This window comes from Taeniopygia guttata, chromosome 19 (genome assembly GCF_048771995.1).
Source record: "Taeniopygia guttata chromosome 19, bTaeGut7.mat, whole genome shotgun sequence".
In the NCBI taxonomy this organism is placed as follows: Eukaryota; Metazoa; Chordata; class Aves; order Passeriformes; family Estrildidae; genus Taeniopygia; species Taeniopygia guttata.
In genome coordinates this window covers 6,915,218-6,932,029 of record NC_133044.1, presented here as the reverse complement: position 1 = coordinate 6,932,029, position 16,812 = coordinate 6,915,218, and the positions used below count along the sequence as shown (strand labels likewise).

Below are 16,812 nucleotides of genomic sequence, written 5' to 3'. Positions count from 1 at the left end.
GGCAATGTAGTCCGCGGGCGGCGGCGCCGATTGGCCGCGCGGGGCACGCCGGGCAATGTAGTCCGCGGGCGGCGGCGCCGATTGGCCGCGCGGGGCACGCCGGGCAATGTAGTCCGCGGGCGGCGGCGCCGATTGGCCGCGCGGGCGGTGACGCCGGGCGGCGGCGCGCGGGGCGATGGCGGCCGAGTGCGGCCCGGCGGAGCAGTGGCGCGCGGCGCTGCCGCAGCACGCGCTGTTCGCCCGCCTCCGCGAGCGCGCGCCCGCCGCCCCCCGCCCGCCGCGGCTCCGCGACCTCCTGTGCGGGCTGGGCTCCGACCTGCTGCTCTGGGACGGGCCCGCCGCCGCCCTGCTCGCCATCGGCCTGCGCCGCCTCGGCGGCACCGACCCCGCCGCGCTCGGCCGCTACCAGGTGCGGCCCGCGCCCGGGAACGGCTGAGCGGGGCGTGAGGGGAGCGGGGGCGGGCGGTGTGAGGGGATGGGGGGTCTGAGGGGGTAAAGGAGGTGGGGGCGTTCGGGGTGTGAGGGGACATGAGGAGATGAGTGGCTTGAGGGGATGTAAGATGCGAGGGGAAGAGGGGTCTGAGGGGGTAAAGGAGGTGGGGGCGTTCGGGGTGCGAGGGGCTTGAGGGGATGCGAGGTGCGAGAGGAAGAGGGGTCCTGTAGGGAGGGGCTGGCAGACCTGAGGGGATGCGAGGGGCTGATGGGTCTGAGGGGGTAAAAGAGGTGGGGACGTTCGGGATGTGAGGGGCCATGAGGAGACGAGGGGCTTGAGGGGATGCGAGGTGTGAGGGGAAGAGGGGTCCTGTAGGGAGGGGCTGGCAGACCTGAGGGGATGAGGGGTCTGAGGGGGTGAAGGAGGTGGGGGCGTTCGGGGTGTGAGGGGACATGAGGAGATGGGGGGCTTGAGGGGATGAGGGGTCTGAGGGGGTAAAGGAGTTGGGGGCGTTCGGGGTGTGAGGGGTCCTGTAGGGAGGGGCTGGGTGTGAGGGGCCATGAGGAGAGGACGGGCTGTGAGGGGCTGGCAGACCGTGAGGGGATGAGGGGTGTGAAGGGGAAGAGCGGTCCTGTAGGGAGAGGCTGGGTGGACTGTGAAGGGATGTGAGGTGTGAGGGGAGGAGCGCCATAGTGAGCACGGGGCTGAGGTGTCTGCTCCCTGAAAGAGCATCATCATCCCTCACCCACCTTTGGGTGCCTTTCCGCAAGGAACCCACTGCTTTGCGCCTCATTCCGTGCCGTGTGAATCACCATCCAAAATAAGGGTACCTCCGCGAGTGCTTTGAACGGCTTGTGCTTCCCTGTAACATTTCTGTTTCCAGACTCTTCTGTGCATAAATCCGCCCCTTTTCGACGTGCACCAGACCCTGCTGAGCCCCGCCCAGCACCATGTGGCGCTCATTGGTACCAAGGGGCTCATGGTGCTGGAGCTGCCCAAACGCTGGGGCAAGAATTCTGAGTTTGAAGGTGGGAAATCCACGGTGAACTGCAGGTGGGTGAGACCTCGGGCGGTGAATGACACCCTTGTCCTGCCACTCTTCCTCCACAGCCTCCCTTTTTTGGGGTTAGGTAGATACAGAAGGCACTGGTGGAATGTACAGGTTGTACTGGGGTTGTGGGGCAGTTATGAATGAAATTATTTTGGCTCAAATACTTGCTGCTTGTCAAGTGACCCAAATAAATAACCTTCTAAACTTGCTGCAGTTGCTGAGGAGCAAAATGCTCCTCTAATATTCTTTAGCTTTTCACAGAATCACAGAATGCTTTGAGCTGGAAGAGACCTTAAAGGCCAGCAAGTTCCAAGTGCTGCTATGGATAGGGACACCTTCCACTAGACCAGATTGTGTGGTCTTGGACATGTCCAGAGATGGGGCAGCTAAAAGCAGATGTTTGGGGGGACATTACAGAGGGCTTCAAATTAAAGCTGCTTTCCAACTTCCAGAGTAGTACAGATAAAGACTCTGAAACCTTTTCATTGTATCTCTAGCTCTTCTTGCCCCCACTTGCCTTTAGCAGTAGCTTGTGTGTTTCTGGTCACAGTGCAAGCTTCTGCTCTGCATTCCAGCACTATTCCTATTGCGGAACGGTTCTTCACCAGCTCAACATCCCTGACTCTGAAGCATGCAGCCTGGTACCCCTGTGACACCATGGAGCCCCACATTGTGCTCTTGACATCAGATAACACCATAAGGTAAGCCCCATTTGTGGTGGTTTATCTGAAGTGTGGGTTTTTTTTGTCATGTCCAGTCTTAATTTGTCACTTAATTTGCATCCTGCCATTTTTCCAGAGTTAGCATTAAAAAGGTAGGATGGGAGGGATTTCAGGCTGAGAGTGGCTGATATTCCTGTGTCAGCAGGGAGTGTGCAGCGCTGCCAGCAGAGTGAACATTGCTGCTGTTTCTTTGCCCAGGTTCTACAGTCTGAAGGTGCCTCACACACCCATCAAAGTGATTGTGCTTTCGGACACTGAGGAGGAGACTCTTACAATCAAAACAGGGTTGGTGCGGCTTCTTGTATTTTGAAATGCATTTGCAGAATAAGCTCAGTATTCTCAGCTGTGTTTTTAATGAGTAAGTCATAAATGTGCCTGAAAATCTCATACGAATTCTGTAGTGCTAGCACTTCTTCATAGCAGAGTACCCACACTTTTCCTTCTTCTTTCTCTTCTTCTTTCTCTTCTTCTTTCTCTTCTTCTTTCTCTTCGTCTTTCTCTTCGTCTTTCTCTTCGTCTTTCTCTTCGTCTTTCTCTTCGTCTTTCTCTTCGTCTTTCTCTTCGTCTTTCTCTTCGTCTTTCTCTTCGTCTTTCTCTTCGTCTTTCTCTTCTTCTTTCTCTTCGTCTTTCTCTTTTTTCCTTCCTCAGTCCTTCTAAAACAGTGGTGACAAACTGTACAGTCAAGTGTTTGTCAGAGTAGCAGCTTGAAAAACACACATTGACTTTAGGATGGGGTTAAGAAGGGGTTTTTGAGTGAGGAATATAGAAAGTAGATTATCTTTTTATTTCCCTCTTGGCCTGGTGGGAAAGAGAACTCTTGCAGCACAGAGTGGTGTCCCTCACAGGAAGTACCAGAGCCGCTCTTGTGTCCCCTGAAGCTGTGGGGGCACTGCAGAGCTGATGTGCCGTGACTGGGGTGTCACTCGCACCCTTTTGCTGCTGGCAGGGCACTGCTGGGCGGGCTGGGGTTTGGCAGGGGTTTGGCAGCACGTCCCTCAGGAGCACGTTGTGCTCTCAGTCCTTGCTGACCCCAGCTGGTTGTGCCCTGTCCCAGGAGAACCTACACAGCGTCCCTGGGCGAGACGGCCGTGGCCTTCGACTTCGGGCCGCAGGTGCCGGTGCCGAAGCACGTCCTGGGCCAGCGCGGCAGCGAGGAGGTGCTGGGCTACCCCCTGTACATCCTCTATGAGAATGGAGAGACCTTCCTCACCTACATCAGCCTGCTCCAGAGGTAGGCTCTGACCCTCCGGGCTCACGGGGTGCTTGGATATGCAGTGCCGGGGTGAGAGAGTCACCTCTCAGCTTGGCTGGGACTCTGTGAGGGATGCTAGGCTGATTTACCTTACATTGCAGCCTGTCTCTGTGGCTGTGCTGACAGATGGAATCCAAAGTGTGTCATCCTTTCTCATCCAGACATTGTGGGTGCAGCTTCCACTGCTCAGAATGCACTGTGCATTATTTACCACTGGCAATCTGATACGAAGACAGAGGGCTGTAAAAAGATCAGTGGGTCTAAGGCTGTTCAGTGTCTTTTGTGGCCTTCAGTTCATAGCACAGACATCCTTAGCTCTGGATGAGGCTTATTGAGCCAGGGGCATCCTTGGAAAAGGAATATTTGAAGAGCATAGGGGGCTCACAGGCATGTTCTGCAATGGAAAGGCAGGATGATTAATCAGGAATATAAACATGCTACAAGAAGGAATTATTTTAGAAAACTGAGAAGATGGTGCAAGCTTACAAGTTAGATCTTGTGTAGCTGAATGTTAAAGAGTAGTACTTGGGTTAGAAGCAGCTCTCTGTGCCTCATCACTGAAGAGATTTGTCTGCAGGCAGTGAGATGGCCTTAGTCCATCTGAAGTTCTGCCCAAAGAAATGCCACAGTACAAAATGCTGCTTGTGAAGTGCAAGAAACCAGCTGAGTAATCATTAACTTGAGCTTTCTATGAGTACTTTGTGTTCTTGTATGAAAATGTTTCCTCTTGAATTTTTGCAGTGTAGCTTTCGTTGCTTTCAAAGCATAAAATGTAATAAAATGAGCTCAGATTTCTCCTCTGAGATCTCCACCAAGGAGCTGCAGGTCAGACTTGCAATCTGCAGAAGTCTGTTGGGATTTAGAGCTCCAAGCCATTGTTTGCCAGCTGTGGGAATCCCCTTGCAGAGCTGGTGCTGAGAGCAAACCCATCTTCCTTGCAGCACTGGCAGCCTGGGGAAGCTGCTGGGGCCCCTGCCCATGCACCCGGCTGCCGAGGACAACTACGGCTACGACGCCTGTGCCGTGCTGTGCCTGCCCTGTGTCCCAAACATCCTGGTCATCGCCACCGAGTCGGGAATGCTCTACCACTGCGTGGTGCTGGATGGAGAGGAGGACGATGAGCAGGTACTTGTCTTGCTTTGGGTTGTTTTTCTGTAGGCATTTTGGTTTCTTTAATCCAAGTTCCCGGCTGCAAGGTGGCAAGATGCCTGGAAGTGTGTGCCAAGTGCCAAAGCTGCATTCCTTTGGAATGAAGTAGTGAGTCTTTCTCCTGTTTCAGCCAGTCTCTGTGGCTCCCTGACACTTTAACTCCCAGTCCTGTGTACCCTGACAGTAGATCAGTTTTTGATCAAATTTACTAGGATCTAATTTAAGGACGATTTTCTAAGAAACCCTGGGTCTGAATTAATTTTTTTTAAGTAAACTTGAACTACATTTCTTTACAATTAAAACACGTAACTTTCTTGATGCTGTTTATGTTGGCATTCCTATTTAAATGATGTTTTGACAGAAAAATTCAATGCTCTTTACAGTCAGAAAAGTCCTGGGACCCAAGAGCTGATCTTATTCCTTCCCTGTACGTGTTTGAATGTGTTGAGCTGGAACTTGCACTGAAACTGGCGACAGGAGATGAGGAAGATCCTTTGGAGTCTGACTTCTCTTGCCCAATCAAGCTGCACCAAGGTAGGGTTGTTGTTCAGCTTGTGGCTGTTTATTCCATGAATTTAGGATCCAGTTATTTGTGTGTTCTCATTGGTGTTAGACAAACAGGGGGTCAGAGTAAGGATTTGCCTGATGCCCTCAATAAAGGAGCAAGCCTGGGAGGGGTTCCAGTGTTGGCTCAAGGGCAGATTACACATGGTCAGTACTAAATCCTGTCATCTGAGGGTTATAAAGTAGAAGTTTCTGCATCTCTGCTGACCTGTGAGCGTGAGGGAGTGCTGTGGAGAGTGTGATCATGAGGGAAGGATATGCTTATTCCATGGAACTGGGGGCAGGACAAAATGTTTGGGTCTTTGGGAGCAAGCAGCTTGTTGGAATGCTGGTCTGCTAGTTTGAATAATCTGCCACTGAAAATCTATCTGACTGATGCAGATGTGGTGTGATAGGAAGGGTTCAAAACAACTCATCAGTATTTTAGACTCTGACACATGTATCTCTGTTTCTGGTGCTTGCACTAAGATGTTAAAGCTGACTGGATGCTACGTTGATACACAGGATCAGCAGTGCAGGTGGGAAGGCTGAGTTTTCTCAGTTCAGTGCCATCTCTTATATTTTCTGCTTCAATTTCAGATCCCAAATGTCCCTCTAGATACCACTGCACACACGAAGCTGGTGTCCACAGTGTGGGCTTGACATGGATCAATAAACTGCACAAATTCCTTGGTTCAGGTGAGTGAGGGAAGTGGGGAACAGATCAACATCTGCCAGTAACAGGCTGGTGGATGCAGGTACTACTGAATCCCTCACCCTGCAAATCCCTCACCATGCATCCTGACATGTCTCCTTGTAGATGAAGAAGATAAAGACAGTTTACAAGAGCTGGGAGCAGAACAGAAGTGCTTTGTTGAACATATTCTTTGTACAAAACCACTGCCATGCAGGTAAAAAGCCAAACTCTTTCTCAATTACTTCCAAGCTGGGGATTTGCTATGGAAAATATTTGTGATTTATCATCTTTTGCTGCATTCTTGCCATTAAAGTAAGCTCAAAAGATTTCAAACAATACAACTGGATTCTTACTGCACCGTTAGGGTAGTAGCTTAAATTCTTGTGTTTCTGTCTGAAAATCACTTGTCAGACCAGCAGAAATTTTCACCACCATTTACCTGACCTGGGAGCATTTCCAAAAGAGTGAACATGCACAACTTCAGCAACAAAGAACTTTCCTGACTGGGTAATTTTTGTGTTCTTTCCTTCAGGCAGCCTGCTCCAATTAGAGGATTTTGGATCGTGTCTGACGTCCTGGGGCCCACAATGATTTGCATCACCAACAGCTATGAGTGCATTACAAGGCCTCTCTTGTATGTGGTTCTCGGTTGAAGTCCATGACTGCATGGAAAGGACCTGTCCTAAGTTAACTATATGATGCCTTTATCCCCAATTGTCTGCCCTATTTATGTTAAATAATAAGTTCTACACCTTTAAGACTTGTTCTAAAAGTGAAAGGGGGCAAGAGAAGCACAGAGTTTGTTTTCAAGAACTGCACTCACTCCTCCACATTCCTGCTCCTAGACTGTTGGCAGACAAACAGCAAAACAGAGCTCTCCTTTACTTTTCTCATTAGTTTTAAGTAGCTGAGGCAAAGAAGTTCCCTGGACTGTGGCTTTTCCTTTTCTCTAGACCTGCTCTAAACTAAACTCCAAAAAAACAACAGCAGCTCGCACCTGTGGCCCAGCGGGCTGGGCCTAGGCTGTAACATTTCCAGTGCCAGAAAAACTAATAAGAGACTAAGTGAGCCAAACTGCAACCCAAGAAAATTTTCTAAATTTGTCTCTCTCTTAAAGTAGCAAAAAATTTTATTATTTAATATTATTTAATTTTACTTATTTCATAAACAAGTTTTCCCACTTTTTCTCCAAAAAATAATCTTTCCCGAACCAATAATAAAAAAAAAGCCGATTTAATCTACTTCCTAAAAGAACCCTTTTAAAAGGTCTTTTCCAAATTTACCCTAAACCAAAACAAATACAGGACCAAAAAAGGATATTCGTATTTTTCAATTACTCTTTGATTGTTTCATCCCAGGCTTCTGCACCTCTTAGGACACACAGTGAAGTTTTGCTTTCTGATCACTCCCTGGCTGAGCACTGAAGTGTTACTGTAACAGTTACCTTCTGCTGATGAGGTGTTTGTAGGGGATATAATTAATCAGGTCACTTACAGTGAGTTTTAGGACAAAGAAGACATTCTTGATGGCATTGTTGATGTTTTTCAGTAGTGTGGCTATTCTAAGTGGGCTGCTGAAGTTATGTGTGCCTGAAAGGGAAAAAAAGAAGCAGGATTTTTGTTTGTGCTTCCAGTTACTTTCTTTGGAGGTGGTGGCAAAGATACAGAGTAGTGTAAATGTGCATTTGCACAATGAAATGAACACCTTGAGGGGGTGACACTATTTTCAGCTTGTTTTTTGCAGGACGCTGTTTAAGGTAGGACAGGTACCATCAGCAGAGCCACTGTTAACATCAGGTTCTCCTACAGACCTTTTATTTATTTCAGTTTCCACACAGGTGGGCAGTGACCGGGCAGAGTGCTTTGTGGAGGTCATGCTGCTGTTGCAGTGCCTGCCTGCCTTGTTCTGGAACTTTCTTCTGCTTAAGCCAAAGGATATTTATGATTCTTGCTAGTTTGAGCCATGGCCAAACAGGTGTGGGGGATGTGAGCTTTACCTGCCCTGCTAGGGCTGGAGTTCGCACGTAACTGAAGCAGCTGCTTTCAGAACCCCCTGCAGGAGGAGGAGTTCCTGGCTTGCAGTGAGGAGGCTCTGGGCTGGTGTCAGTGTGAGTGGTCTGACTGTGTTCTCCTTGTGCTGCTGTGTGCAGAAGCACTGTCCATCCTGCCTCCCCTCCCCTGCTGTGCACCAGAGAGGACCAGGACCTGGCCGTGTCCCCGCTGCGCATCATGGCCGAGTCGGAGCATTCCTTCGAGAAGCACATCCAGGGCATCCTGCAGCGCAGCTCTGCCAACCCCCTGCACCTCAAGTGAGCAAAACGAGTTTTCCTGGGGCACCTGGAGGGGGAACACTTGGGAACAGTGGGTGTTGCCCAGCTCCTATTGAACAGCACGCAGCCTTGGGCATGGCAGTGCTGGGGCACAGCTCTGCCCTCCCTGCTGACATGTCCCTGTGGGGATGGCATCCAGTGATGGTGCAGGGTGGGATGGGATCACCTGGCTCTAGTGTCCTGCTCAAAGCAGGGCTGCCTTCAGCTGATGAGGTTCTCATTGCTTGCCTCATTGTGTTTGGAGTATCTTAAGCTACTGTGGGATTTCCTCATGTAAAAAAAAAGATTTTTAGCAAAGGGATTTCACTGTAATCCCTGATTTCATAACAGACCTCCCCCTGATCTTTACCATAAACACTGGAAGTAGAACGTATTAGTAAGATGGCAAAAATCTCAATCTTCAGATCTGCAGATAAAGATGCTGCTCCTCCCCCTGAAGAATGCCTTCAGCTCCTCAGCAGAGCCACCCAGGTGTTCAGAGAGGAATATATACTGAAACAGGACCTGGCAAAAGAGGAAATTCAGCAAAGGTAATGCAGAACTCTCATAAAAATTTGCTGGCCAATGTCTCTGTGACAGAGCAGCACTAAATACTGAGCACTCACCCTGCTCTGTGGGTCTAATCCTTGTGAATGAGTGAATGTACTAATTGTAAAACTAATAATGAATAACAGAACTTAAAACTGAATTATCAGGAAAAGCAGGGGGGAGTTTAATAGCTGATCTCTGTAGTGGCTTATAGAGGAAGAAAAAATGGTAAACATACACACAGATAAAATAGTTTTCTTGTGGTGTTGTCTGCCTGCCTGGGCCTGTGCGTGGCAGGAAATCTGTCCTCAGCACTAATCCTGACAAAGGAAAATTACCTTAAGTCTCTGCTGCTTCAAATAATAGTTATTTACAATATACCATTAGAACAAAATGGGAGTTTCTCACCACTGCCCCTTTTTCAGTGTCTTTAGTTCTTCCCACTCCCAGCATTTTCTCTATGGTGTAAATCCTGATTCACTTCATTGCAAGTGGTTTGTTTTTATATATTTTTTTTTTTTTGGTATGTGTTTGCTTCAGAGTGAAGCTGCTGTGGGGACAGAAAAAGAAACAACTGGAGGATCTGAATTACTGTCGAGAGGAGAGGTGAGTAGAACCTTCTCCTTTATCAAATCAAACCTCAGGAATGATGCACCTGTGGTGGTGGTTTGGACACGGGCCTGTGTGGAGCAGGTGACCAGTGAAGGCATTCCCAGCCACGGTGAAGCCTGCAGGTTTGCTCCCTGCCCCAGCTGCCTTCTTCAGCTCCCGTGTCCTGCTCCCACACCCTGGCTTGTCCTGTGTGAGGAGCTGAAGTAAGGAACTGTTTCTCCCTCACCTTAAGGAAAAGTTTGCGGGAAATGGCCGAGCGCCTGGCTGACAAGTATGAGGAAGCCAAAGAGAAGCAGGAAGACATCATGAACAGGTGAGTGCACACGGGGCTGTTTCACCTCACACCACCTGATGTTAAACAGAGTTTGCAGGCATGGTAGAACAGTGGGCAGGAGCTGCTGCACGGGTTAGTTACAAGAGTGGGCTTCTGAAATTCCGTGTTTGGGGCTTGGTGTGATCTGTCTGCAGGCCCAGCCCATGCTCAGAAATGCCATCTGAGCCCAGCTGGAGGGGGAAAGTGAAGCCCCTGAGACTTGGCAAGCATGGCCAAAGCACCAGGCTGCAGGTGTTTGAGCAGAGCTGAGTAGCAGGGAAGCTCACTCAAAGACATTCCTTGCTTTCAAAGGATGAAGAAAGTCCTTCGGAGTTTCCACTCTCAGCTTCCTGTTCTATCTGACACTGAAAAAGATATGAAGAAGGAGCTGCAGACAATCCATGACCAGCTGCAGCACCTGAGCAATGCTATCAGACAGGTGAGAGGAGGAATGTTGGGCTGGGAGGTTACTGACAGCTCCTTCCTCAGTGCTGGCAGAGGAGTCCTGCCAACAAAGTGATGCTGAACTTGTGTTAGGTAGCAGCAATGTACTAAAGGGAATTTGGGCCCTTGGTGGCAATACAGCACTGTAAGCCCTCAGAGAGCTCCCTCTTCCTCAGCCTGGCAGGGACATTTCTTCTCTTTGTGGAAAGTGCAAAAGCAGACAGGTTTGAACCCAAAAAGAGCCAATTAATTGCTATACAACACAGCACTCTGTAATTAACAAGCTTCTACTTTGGCAGGCAGGACCAGCACTGACTGGGGCCTTCTCTTTTCTTCTCAACTCCCAGGTGAAAATGAAAAAGGAATACCAACAGAAACAGATGGAGAAGGGGCGAAGCCCCCGCAAGCCCAGCATCAGCCTCAGTGCCTACCAGAGCAAGTGCATCCAGGCTGTCCTGAGGGAGGAGTAAGTGCAGGCTGGGCTCCTCCTGAGGAGCCCTGGCCCTCATGTTCAGTTCAGTTCAGCTGTCTCAGGTGTCACTGAAGCCATGCTGGGGGAGGGGGCTGAAGCACAGGACATGCAGCTCCCCAGAGCAGCACTCTGAGCACATGGGTGGAAGTGCTTTTTGCCCCAGGATCCCAGGGCAGTCTGCAATCCTGCCTGGGATAAGAGGCACTGCTCCCATTCACTGCTTCTACCATCCCAAGTGTTTCCCTTCCTGCTGGCTTTTGACTTGGGTTACTTTTTCTTGAAGGGGAGAACACATCCGGGAGATGGTGAAACAGATCAACGACATCAGGAGCCACATGAACTTCTGAGGTGCCCCTGGAGAGGCCCCTGCAGCCAGAGGCTGGCTGAGCTTCACCTGCCCCTGCTGTTCCTCTTGTATATTTACCATTTGTATGTTGAACAATACACCTTTTGCATATTATTTTGTAAAGAATTGTGAAATAAAGTACTTTTGATATGACTCCTCACATGCTGTGGTTTTTGTTTTTGTCATGGGAAGGGGATGTGCTGCAGGTGTTTTATAGTCAGGGTATTAGAGGGTAAGATTGCTGCTCCCTGGGGTTATCCTGGGATAATCTCCCACCCTTGCTCCCTCGGGGGTTCCCTGGTGGGGGAGGCTGTGGCAGAGGAGACAGAGCAGAGCCGTGCACACACACACTTCAGCAGCTTTTTTTAATTTGGAACACTTTCTCCATAAAGGACACACCTTCAGTACAGTTAACAAATGGTTACACTGGAATCCTGGAGACAGCAGAATTCTACACCCACGATTGCACAGGACACCAATGGCTTGGCTCACTGGAATGCAGTATTGACTTCCAAACACTGTTTCCTTCTGCAAAAGATGGCTCTGAGTCCTTCTTGCCATGCCAAGGCCGATTCAGTCTCTGCTGTGGACAGACTCTATGGACAGTAAGTGATTGTTGTCCCTCCCCCTGCGCTGGGGAAAGGCGTGTGAAGGAGTTACAGGAGTTACTGCGCTGCTGGGGAGGGACCGGCTGCCGGACATGCTGCGAGAACGCTTTGTACAGGTTGGGACTACAGGTACAGGAACGCAGACAGAACACCCGGGCCCTGCTACAGCCTCCACAACAGCTCAGCCCCTGTCACAGCTGAGCAGTGACACTGCCCGAGACGGGAGAACCCACCCCGGCCCCAGCCACGCTCCACAACACCCAGAACTGGGAGGAAGAGCATCTGTTTCCTCATGTTCATGAGCAGCAATACCAGAATCCATCCTCCAGTGAGTATCTACACCAAGAGCTTTTCCTACATTTACAGTCTTTTAAATTTGCTCTGCAAATTTGGCACACGCTGCTTGTTTTACTTTTAAAGGCCCCTTTGAGTTCAGCAGCAGCTCAGTTGCTGCTGCTGAAGCTTTGCTGTCCTTCCCCCGGAGGGACAGCAGTTTGCAGGGAGCACATCTCCCACCACTTCTGTGAACAGCCAGGGTTCCAATTTCAAACGGAATTGTTTAAGTCTGACATGACAGCAGCTGGTGAAAAAGGGTGACTCGTGTTCCAACACTAAAATGGTCACAGCTGGTACTGAGACAGGAGCACAGGTGTTGGGGTGCGTGATGGAACGGGGCTGAAAAGGAAAATCCATGCAAGAACTGCCTGCCCTCCTCTCCACACCAAGGAAGCTCCTTCAGGGACTTGTGCAGTGCCTGGTTCACAAACAGGGAAAAGCACACAGAGACACCCCCCAGGCCTGCAGATCTGCCTTTGGGAACAGCTCCACAGGCCCTGGGGCTACCCAGGAGCCCAAACCACTTGCCCCACTCGCCTCCTTCCTGCCAGGCTGCAGCCATGTCCTCGTCCTGACACCCCACACCTGGGGAAAGCTGTGCCCAGGAGCCATAAAAACACACCAAGGAAAAGCCACCAGCCCTGGAGCACCTGAAAGGCTCTGAGCCAGCCCAGCCAGGGCTGCTGAGAGCAGCCAGGGGTGCTGGAGGGCCGGGAACAGCCCCTTCCCTGCTCTCTCGCCCTGGGACCATCCAGAAACTTAACCAAAAAATATTTTACTGTGAAAGACTTCAAGGAGCAGCTCCTACAGCGCTCAGCTTGCTGAAGAGGGTGCAGGATGTGGTGCAGTTTTGCCATACAAGAGGCTTCCTTACACCTCCTGCACAGATGAAGCAGTCCCCAGTTACAGGAACTAACCCTGTAACCTGTTACACATTATTTTTTGGCAAGGGAGGGTGGGAACAGAGAAAAAAAGCTTTCCTTTCTGTTCTGTAGCTCCCACTAAAGGCCTGTAAGTTTTGTCTCCAAAGTCTACCCAGCCACTGGAAAACTGAATGAAAATATCTGGTCCTGGATTAATGCATCAGGACCTGGCTGCTGTCACCCACAGTTCAGCAAATAGTGAGGAAGAATAAAAAATCCCTAATCTGGCAATAGCCAAGTGAGACTCCAGCCACGCTTCAACGTCACCTTTATGTGACAGGAAGCGTCATCTCTAGACAGGAGAGCTCTGCCATCTGTTAGTCATTACTAAGGTGGGAAAAATTACTTTTGGGTGTCAGGATTATGAAGGGAATTAATTGCTAGGGTGAATAAAATGCTTTAATTCTTGTAATGAGTGGCAAGGAATTGAGCTTGTATGATGCTTTTTTGGCTGTTTTTAAGGCATTCCTCTTCAAAACCACTGGTTCTGACTTCATGTCAGTAGCAGGATATACACTGCTAAAAATAGGATCTAAGCACTTAAAATATATAATCATGTGCATTGCAGTTTGGAGCATTTTCTGTCACTTTTGAAGGTGATGAAGAAAAGCAGATCTCTGGCCAAGTATGCGAAGAAAAAACACCAAGGAATCGAGGAAAAATGAAGAAGTTTTGGACAGCTGGATCTGCTCCTTCAGCCTCCTTTTAACAGAGCTGTAAAGTTCAGGAATTGGGTTTGTACCACCAGGATCACCAACACCTGCAGCAGCTCAGGAATCCATCCAGCTGCGTGCAGGAACCCCAGCAGTGCAGGAGGGGGAGGAGGAATGCTCATGTTACCTCTGGACATTTATAGAACAAGAAACCCAAAGCTGGCAACTGAGTGAGCACAAGAATTTCCTGCCTCTGCTGCCACATTACTCAGTGCAATTTAACTGCCTGGGAGCAGAACAGGGGACAGCACAGGAGCCACCCGTGAGCAGTGCAGGACAGCCAAGAGCTGCACTGCTCCCTCCAAGCTGCAGCTCCTGCACATCTGTGCCCTGCCCAGGAGTGTCTGGCAGTGGTTCCCTGTGTGCTAACACCAGGCTGGGCTGGCAGAGGGTCAGAACAGCTTCACCCTGCACTGCCCTCAGCACCTTCCCCAGAGAGCTCCTGCCTTCACACCCTGGGCCACCCCCAGGGCAGGGCACACCTGCAGCACCTCGGGCCAATGCTCAGACATGCACAGATTTTACCAGCTTTCTTCTGTTTGGGTTTTTTGGTTTTTTCTTTTCCACAGAGAAGGGATTCCAGGCACTGCTCAGCTTTAGGAGATGAGAAACAACCGGTTGTAGCTCCATATTCTAAATTACATTTGTGAAAAGAGATTACAAACCAGTGCATTTCTTGTGCTTTTCTTTCTGTATCTGAATTCAACAGAAAAATGGTAAGGAGTTAAATTCTCAGTACAGTGTTCTTTTTCTTTTGGATTAGCATTTATCTGTTCAGAAGATACACAGCTCACTCATATCCACATTTCAGCAGCATTCAGATTCTTCACAGAGCCAATGGTTTTTAAAAAAAAGTACTGAGTTATGAAATAAGATCAATATCCAGTGTCCTGCTAATAAAGTCATTTTAATATAAAATATTCATACAGCATACTCTACACCTCATTCTCTCTGCTAGCTGAATACTGTTACTGACTATTCAAACAGAAAAACTTCAACCACTTTGCTCTTCAACGTTTTGGAGGGACAATAGTTTCCAGCAGCTACTTTGATCACAGTAGTGGGGGAAAGAACAGAGGGAGAGACAGGGGTATATGTTCCAAAACTCTATATTAGGTTACGAAGTCGGCTGAAAGAGGGAAGTTTTTCAGAATGTAAGGACTGATCCCACTCAGTGGAACACGAAACACTGCACTCATTAGTGTTTCCATTAGAAAGTTCTCCTTCCTACACTACAAGTCACCCTTGTGCTCTCTTCCTGCCCAGTACGAAACCTTTTTCCCCTCTAGAAACAAAACTTAAGTCATCGCTCCCTCTGTTGTCTTCTGCTCTCTCGGTTAGAGTTAAATAATAATTAATGTTGCTATAAAGATGAGTTAAAAACCCCAGCCGCAGCCTCGGAGCCCATCAGGGTGTCATGTTTCAGGGAGCTGATTAATGTCCGTCAGTTTTGTGTCGTTCAGGATTGCACGGATCCTCTCCAGGGAATCTGCCTGCCGGATCCTCTCCAGCTGCACCTGCAGGGAACCAACACAGGCACGGCAGTCAGCCAGGGGCAGGACCCAGAGCCAGGCCCAAAGGGGAACAGCCCAGAGCCAGGCCCAAAGGGGAACAGCCCAGAGCCAGGCCCAAAGGGGAACAGCTCAAAGCCAGGCCCAAAGGGGAACAGCCCAGAGCCAGGCCCAAAGGGACATGAGCTCAGAGCCAGGCCCAAAGGGGAACAGCCCAGAGCCAGGCCCAAATGGGAACAGCCCAGAGCCAGGCCCAAATGGGAACAGCCCAGAGCCAGGCCCAAAGGGGAACAGCTCAAAGCTAAGCCCAAAGGGACATGAGCTCAGAGCCAGGCCCAAAAGGAGCCCCCAAAGGATCCAACATCACCAGGTGCTGAAGAAATGCAAGGTGTGAAGGACCACAAGCTTAATTTGGGCCCAAGAACAGGAGGAAGGAAGACATGAGGCAAGTTGTGATTTTACAGCAATGCCCCACTTTCTGGGGGGCTCAGGCCATCACCAGCACTCCACATTTTGTCCCAAGTCCTGTCACTGATACTGTACTGGTAAACTGGAGATGTGCCAAGTAAACCTTGCCAGGAGCAGCCCAACATGTGCCTTGGAACCTCCCAAGATCACAGCCAAAATGCTCTCAGAGCAAACATCCCACTTCCAGGCTCACTCCCTGCTTTGCTGATAATCCAGTTTAAGCTATTTCTTATCTGCTGAAAAAGGGCCCAGCAGAACTGTGGTGAAATCAATGCAAAGAGAGCACAACTGATTTCTCTCTCACACTCAAACCTTCATCATCTTTGCAATAGGATCTGGACTTTCAGTTATAGATCCCCAACTAGCATTTAATTGCTTTTTAACCCTTCCTCTGAATTGCTGATAACTAATTTGGCCAGTGGACCCCTCACACAAGGGTTACCTGCCCAGGTTCTCACTGGCAAGGCCAGGGAAGGGAATAACCCTGCCAAGAAACCACAATCCTCCTCTGATGGTCATCTCACACTGTGTACACTGCACATGGCACAAACCACTGCTTAAACTGGAGCTCAAACTGATGTGCAGTAACTGCTTAGGGCAGAAAGAAAACACAAAGCACAGAGCTACAGTTCTTACTGAGCTCAGGGTTTACTAAACTACCTGCAAGTTGTGGCAGAGTCCACCACACATCTTCAAAGTGGTGGCTGTTTGCTCTAAGAACTGCATAAAACATTGCCTGCAGGACTTTAAAATCCAAGAAGTGAGGATGAGGACAAACAAGAAGCAACTTCCATAGGCAGGACAACTCAATAGTCTCCTTTGTCCTACCAACTCCTCCAGACACAGAGCCAGAGAGGACAGATCTCTGTTGTCCATCCAGCTCAACTGTGTCTAGTAAACAAATCTCCCACATCCTGGTGTTAATTTTCCAAGTAAACCTGAATGCCTGACTCAGAAAATGTTTGAATTCTGTCACTGAGAGCCTGGCCAAGGACTCCAAAGAGATGGGGCTGAAATTCATCACCCTCTTTGTGGGCAAAGCTGGAACATACAGGGGGTGCCAACTCTGGAAACACAGACCCTGAAGGTGAGCCCAGTGCAGCCTGGTTTCCCCACAACACTGACAGTCCCTGTGCACACAAACTGCAGCAGAAAACAGCCTGACAAACCAGGATCAGCCCCAAGGACACCCCTGACAAAACTCCTCCCCTCAGCCACCTCTTGGCATCTCACATCAACCACAGGTTCCACTTGGTGGAGAAAACACAAGGGTAACAACAGAGACAATAGCAAGGACAAGGCTTTTAGAATGTATAAACAGAAAGCACTTAGAACCATTGCATATCTTCAGATCAAGCAGTA

At 49.5% G+C, this 16,812-nt stretch overlaps 2 protein-coding genes across 2 annotated transcripts in view; one reads left to right on the top strand and one right to left on the bottom strand.

Annotated features, from left to right (window-relative positions):
* The first annotated feature begins 153 nt into the window (after window positions 1-153).
* Window positions 154-11,051, top strand: NUP88 (nucleoporin 88). The gene is made up of 17 exons (XM_072916782.1): window positions 154-409; window positions 1,317-1,486; window positions 2,060-2,185; window positions 2,405-2,491; window positions 3,261-3,437; window positions 4,400-4,583; window positions 4,991-5,141; window positions 5,751-5,849; window positions 5,971-6,061; window positions 6,380-6,481; window positions 7,997-8,155; window positions 8,581-8,706; window positions 9,245-9,310; window positions 9,549-9,629; window positions 9,942-10,068; window positions 10,421-10,539; window positions 10,829-11,051. The coding sequence occupies exons 1-17, from the start codon at window positions 176-178 to the stop codon at window positions 10,890-10,892; spliced, it is 2,163 nt and encodes a 720-aa protein (XP_072772883.1). The 5' UTR covers window positions 154-175; the 3' UTR covers window positions 10,893-11,051.
* A 191-nt stretch (window positions 11,052-11,242) lies between these two features.
* RABEP1 (rabaptin, RAB GTPase binding effector protein 1) overlaps window positions 11,243-16,812 on the bottom strand; it is a 47,127-nt gene continuing 41,557 nt past the window's right edge. The window contains exon 18 of the mRNA XM_030288022.4: window positions 11,243-14,988. Within this exon, the coding sequence (XP_030143882.2) occupies window positions 14,887-14,988 (102 nt within the window). The 3' untranslated portion in view covers window positions 11,243-14,886. The remainder of the gene's footprint in view (window positions 14,989-16,812) is intronic.